This window comes from Mercurialis annua, linkage group LG2 (assembly GCF_937616625.2).
Source record: "Mercurialis annua linkage group LG2, ddMerAnnu1.2, whole genome shotgun sequence".
In the NCBI taxonomy this organism is placed as follows: Eukaryota; Viridiplantae; Streptophyta; class Magnoliopsida; order Malpighiales; family Euphorbiaceae; genus Mercurialis; species Mercurialis annua.
The window spans coordinates 27,932,157-27,936,636 of NC_065571.1; the positions used below are offsets into that span (position 1 = coordinate 27,932,157).

Sequence of the window (4,480 nt, forward strand, 5' to 3'; positions counted from 1 at the left end):
AAAATAAATGTTTTGTGCCTGTATTTTAAAATATAGTTATAATAACCGTAAATGAACCTTTTGTCGACCATATGTCAACCTTATGAAACACAAAATACATACAAAATAGAGAAAGAAAAACAAATTGCAGAAAATAAATGGTAAAGAAGAAAATATATACAGTTATAATGATAAAATAAATTTTAGCATAATATTTAAAGACTTTTGTGACAAATTTTATTTTGCAGCAATTAATTAAAATTATATAATGTTGTGATAATTAAATATTGTGTCAAATATTTTTATCACTATAAAAATTAATTATGTTTGTTGTGACAAAGGATTTTGACAAAAACCATTTTGTCACCGTATATTAAAAACACAGTTATTATGATAAAATAAATTTTATCATAATATGTAAAAATATTGTGAATAATTTATGTTTCCAGCAATTAAGCGAAATTAAATGATATTGTGATAAATAAATATTTCGTCACTATGCAACTGAAAAAAAATTAATGATAACATGATTAAATGGGTTATGAAATTATATTTTATTTTGATAAAAAAAGGTATGAGATAATTAAAATTCAAATATCCAAATTAGGTTAACTTCTTATCTAATCAAAGCACTCTTTATTAGGGAAAAACTTTTTTTGCTGAATATTGACACCACACTACCACATCAATTCCATTGTTGTACTTCTCCCGCCGCCGCACTTTCATCGATTCCGTTTTTGTTGCTGCTTATTTGTCCATGTATTTTTTTTAACTTAAGAAAAAAGACTAAATTGATTAATGTAGGATGAATTTCACATTCAAATTGCTTATTTGTTCAATTGATAATTTAAATTTTCAACTGATTCGTACAAACTCGAGGTAGGTCTTCAAACTCGACGAATTATCACCTATTCTCAAGTTTGTTATCTTAGTGAAAACAAGAACTCGAGATTATGCTTCCATTTCGTCGAGTATTAAGACTTACATCAAGTTTTTGCTTAAACAGAGATAAAAAAAAAAGTCGAGTTAAGGATGTAACTCGTCGAGTCTAAAGCATGACATCGAGTTTTAACATTGCAAGTTTAATCAAAATTTCTGGCTAATAATACCTCATTAGAGAGGGTCCTCTTCTTTTTACAGTAACCCTAAACAAATGTTAGTCTTGTTTCAGAACCGCAGGTAGTTCAGGGAAAGCAATTGGAGATAAGTTTAAAATAGCTAACGATATCTGATTTGTAATGGGTAGGTTTTAATTATATTTTCAATTGATAGATTTGTACCAAATATTGATGTTGCCTAATATATTATTTTGGAATTAAAGGGACGCCATCAGACAAAAGTTGGATGAAGTCGTACCGATTTAGTTCATGTTATATTCAAGGGGTCAAAAATTTTCTGAATATTGCAAAAGACTTTACTGATTCAAATGGCAGAGTTCCATGTCCATGTAAGAACTGCATCAATATTTATTTGAAGCCATTGCAAGAAGTCAAAATGGATCTATATCAATATGGAATAGTGAAACTACACAAACTGGGTGCACCATGGTGAGACTTCTCAACCTCGTGATAGTTTTGATGGCTCTATTAGTTCCGACAATGAATTGGAGAATAGTGGAAATGATGTTTCAGAAATGTTAGATGATATGTGTAATGCAACTTTTATGGACACCGACATGGAAGACAGACTTGCCAATCAAGATAATAACATGCTAGAAGGAGAAGTAGCAAAATTTGCTAAATTGTGGAATGATTCTCATTGTGAACTATATCCTGGAAGTCAAAAATATTCAAAGCTCTCTTTTCTTCTTAAGATGATTAATATCAAAGCACTCACAAATTCTAGTAATAAGTCATTTTTTCTAATTTGGAGTTGTTCAAGGATGCACTCCCGAAAGGAGAAACCCTTCCAAGCTCAAGTTATGAGGTGAAAAAATTGATGCGTGATTTAGGAATCGGTTACGTAACTATTGATGCTTGTGTAAATGATTGTGTGCTATTTTGGAAAGAAAATGAAAATCTTGACACGTGTCCAACTTGTAAGGCCCCTAGATGGAAATTAGGTTTCGGAAAACGCAAGAAGGTTGCTCAAAAAGTTCTTAGACACTTCGCTTTAGTACCTAGACTTCAGAGGTTATTTATGTCTAAAGATATTGGTGAAAATATGAGGATAAGGAGAAACGTGTAGATGATGATACGATTAGACATCCAGCTGATGCTACGGAATGGAAAGATTTTGACCAGAAATATGCTTGGTTTGGCAAATATACTCGTAACGTGCGACTTGGGCTTGCTAGTGATGAGTTTAACACTTTTGGAAATATGAGCACGAGTTATAGCATGTGGCCGGTGATTGTGACACCATATAACTTACCACCATGGAAATGCATGAAGGAGTATTTTTTGATGTTATCTTTGCTTATTCCTGGTAAGGAATCTCCCGGAGATAATATCGATGTATATTTAAGGCCATTAATTGATGAGTTAAAAGAGTTATGGGAGACCGGTGTGACAACATATGATGCATATAGCGGTAAGAATTTTCAATTACATGCTGCATTATTATGGACAATAAATGACTTTCCAGCATATGGAATGTTATCTGGATGGAGCACAAAAGGAAAATTGGCATGTCCTGTGTGTAATAAGTGGACGTGTTCGCTAAAAAAATAGAGTTAAGCAATTTTACATGGGTCATCGGAGATATTTACATGCCCAACATTCTTGGAGAAAAAGCAGAAAATTTGATGGCAAACCAGAGCACGGGTCAAATCCTGAAGAGTTGTCAGGAGATAAAGTTCTAAGGCAATTAGATTTGCTTCCTAAAGACTTGGTTTTTGTGAAGACACCTAACCAAAAAAAGAATGCATGTGGTCCTGAAGAGCTCAATTGGACAAAGAGAAGTATATTCTTTGAATTGCCTTACTGGAAAACATTAAAATTACGTCTGAATTTAGATGTAATGCATATTGAGAAGAATATATGTGAAAATATATTGGGTACATTGATGAATAATGATGGAAAATCTAAGGATAACATTAAGGCTCGAATGGATTTAGAAGCAATTGTATAAGAAAAGAGTTACATTTACAGCAAAAAGGAAATAAATTTCTTATGCCACTTTCTTGTTATACATTACCGAAGCCTGAAAGGAGAAAGTTTTGCGAATGGTTGCAGTCAATCCGGTTGCCAGACGGATATGCTTCGAATCTTTCCCAATGTGTAAGTGTTCAGGACTGCAAAGTTATGGGGATGAAAAGCCATGATTATCATATATTCTTACAACGGTTACTTCCAGCATCAATTTGTGGGTCTTTGCGTAGTGAGGTTTACACTGCATTATCAGAGTTGCGCTCTTTCTTTAAGGAGCTTTTTTCGACGACTTTAAAAAGATCTACAGCTAAAAAGTTGTAGAGCGATATCATTTTGATAATATGTAAACTTGAGATGATATATCCTCCATCTTTTTTCGTGGTAATGATGCATTTGGCAATTCATCTGCCACGTGAAGTAGAATTAGGAGGCCCTGTTCACTATAGGTGGATGTACTTTATTGAGAGGTTAGTTGATAAGGACATTTTATTTTTTGTTTTCTTGCTGCAGTTTTTACTATTTTTTTATATAACTATATGGTTTATTTACATTTACAACAAATTTGTTGTGCAGGTTCTTACGTACTTTGAAAAATTATGTACGTAATTTAGCTCGACCGGAGGGTTAAATTGCTGAAGCGTATATCACTAAAGAATGTTTGAACTGTTGTTCACTGCATTTTCATGGGGTTGAGACAATATATAATCGCGTTGAGAGAAATAATTTTCCTGTGCAAATAGGAGTGGAAAATGGATTTTCCATATTTTCAAACAATGCAAGACCTTTAGGAGCTACAGAATATAAAACGTTATCCCATTCTGATTTTGAAAAATTACAGTGGTATGTGCTTAACAATTGTGAGGATGTGGATGAATATCTGAAGTAAGTTATTTTATTTAGAAAAAACAAAGACTTTATAGTTTCAAAATAGCTTTATTTTACTCTTTTTATCTAATTTTATAATAGTTCTACAGGATTCACATTGAAAAATTACAAAAGGAAAGTGTTATAGATGTGCAAAAAATACACCAAGCAGAATTTGCCAGTTGGTTCAAGGAGTGTTTGAGTATTATGCTATAAAAGTACTAAATATTGAATTATGCCTCTAATTTCACCATTAAACTTATTTTTCAGGTTGGACGCCTACGTGCTACTGGTTTGGTTTCAGCAACAGATCATATATATATGTGTTGGGATTAGGTCCTGATATACGAATTGCTAGGTATAGTGGAATAATTGTCAATGGAGTTAGGTTTCACACAATTGAGCGTGATAATTTTCGTCAGACTCAAAATAATGAAATTTCAGTTACGGGAGAGCATAAGTCGAAAGAAATCGAGTTTTATGGTGTGCTAACAGATATCATTGACCTCCAATATGTTAATGGGAATCATGTTTTTTTTGTTTAA

At 32.5% G+C, this 4,480-nt stretch overlaps 1 protein-coding gene across 1 annotated transcript; it reads left to right on the top strand.

The window, feature by feature from the left end:
• The first annotated feature begins 1,405 nt into the window (after nucleotides 1-1,405).
• LOC126668392 (uncharacterized) lies at nucleotides 1,406-4,480 on the top strand. Its single transcript, XM_050361597.1, has 9 exons — nucleotides 1,406-1,426; nucleotides 1,861-2,061; nucleotides 2,154-2,511; nucleotides 2,566-2,632; nucleotides 2,718-3,045; nucleotides 3,156-3,305; nucleotides 3,910-3,953; nucleotides 4,046-4,116; nucleotides 4,206-4,480. The coding sequence occupies exons 1-9, from the start codon at nucleotides 1,406-1,408 to the stop codon at nucleotides 4,478-4,480; spliced, it is 1,515 nt and encodes a 504-aa protein (XP_050217554.1).

Coding starts and splice junctions, on each gene's coding strand:
- LOC126668392 (XM_050361597.1), top strand. CDS start 1,406: ATGGCAGAGTTCCATGTCCAT. Junction 1,427..1,860: donor TGGCAGAGTTCCATGTCCAT/GTAAGAACTGCA, acceptor GAGTTGTTCAAG/GATGCACTCCCGAAAGGAGA. Junction 2,633..2,717: donor CCTGTGTGTAATAAGTGGAC/GTGTTCGCTAAA, acceptor GAGAAAAAGCAG/AAAATTTGATGGCAAACCAG.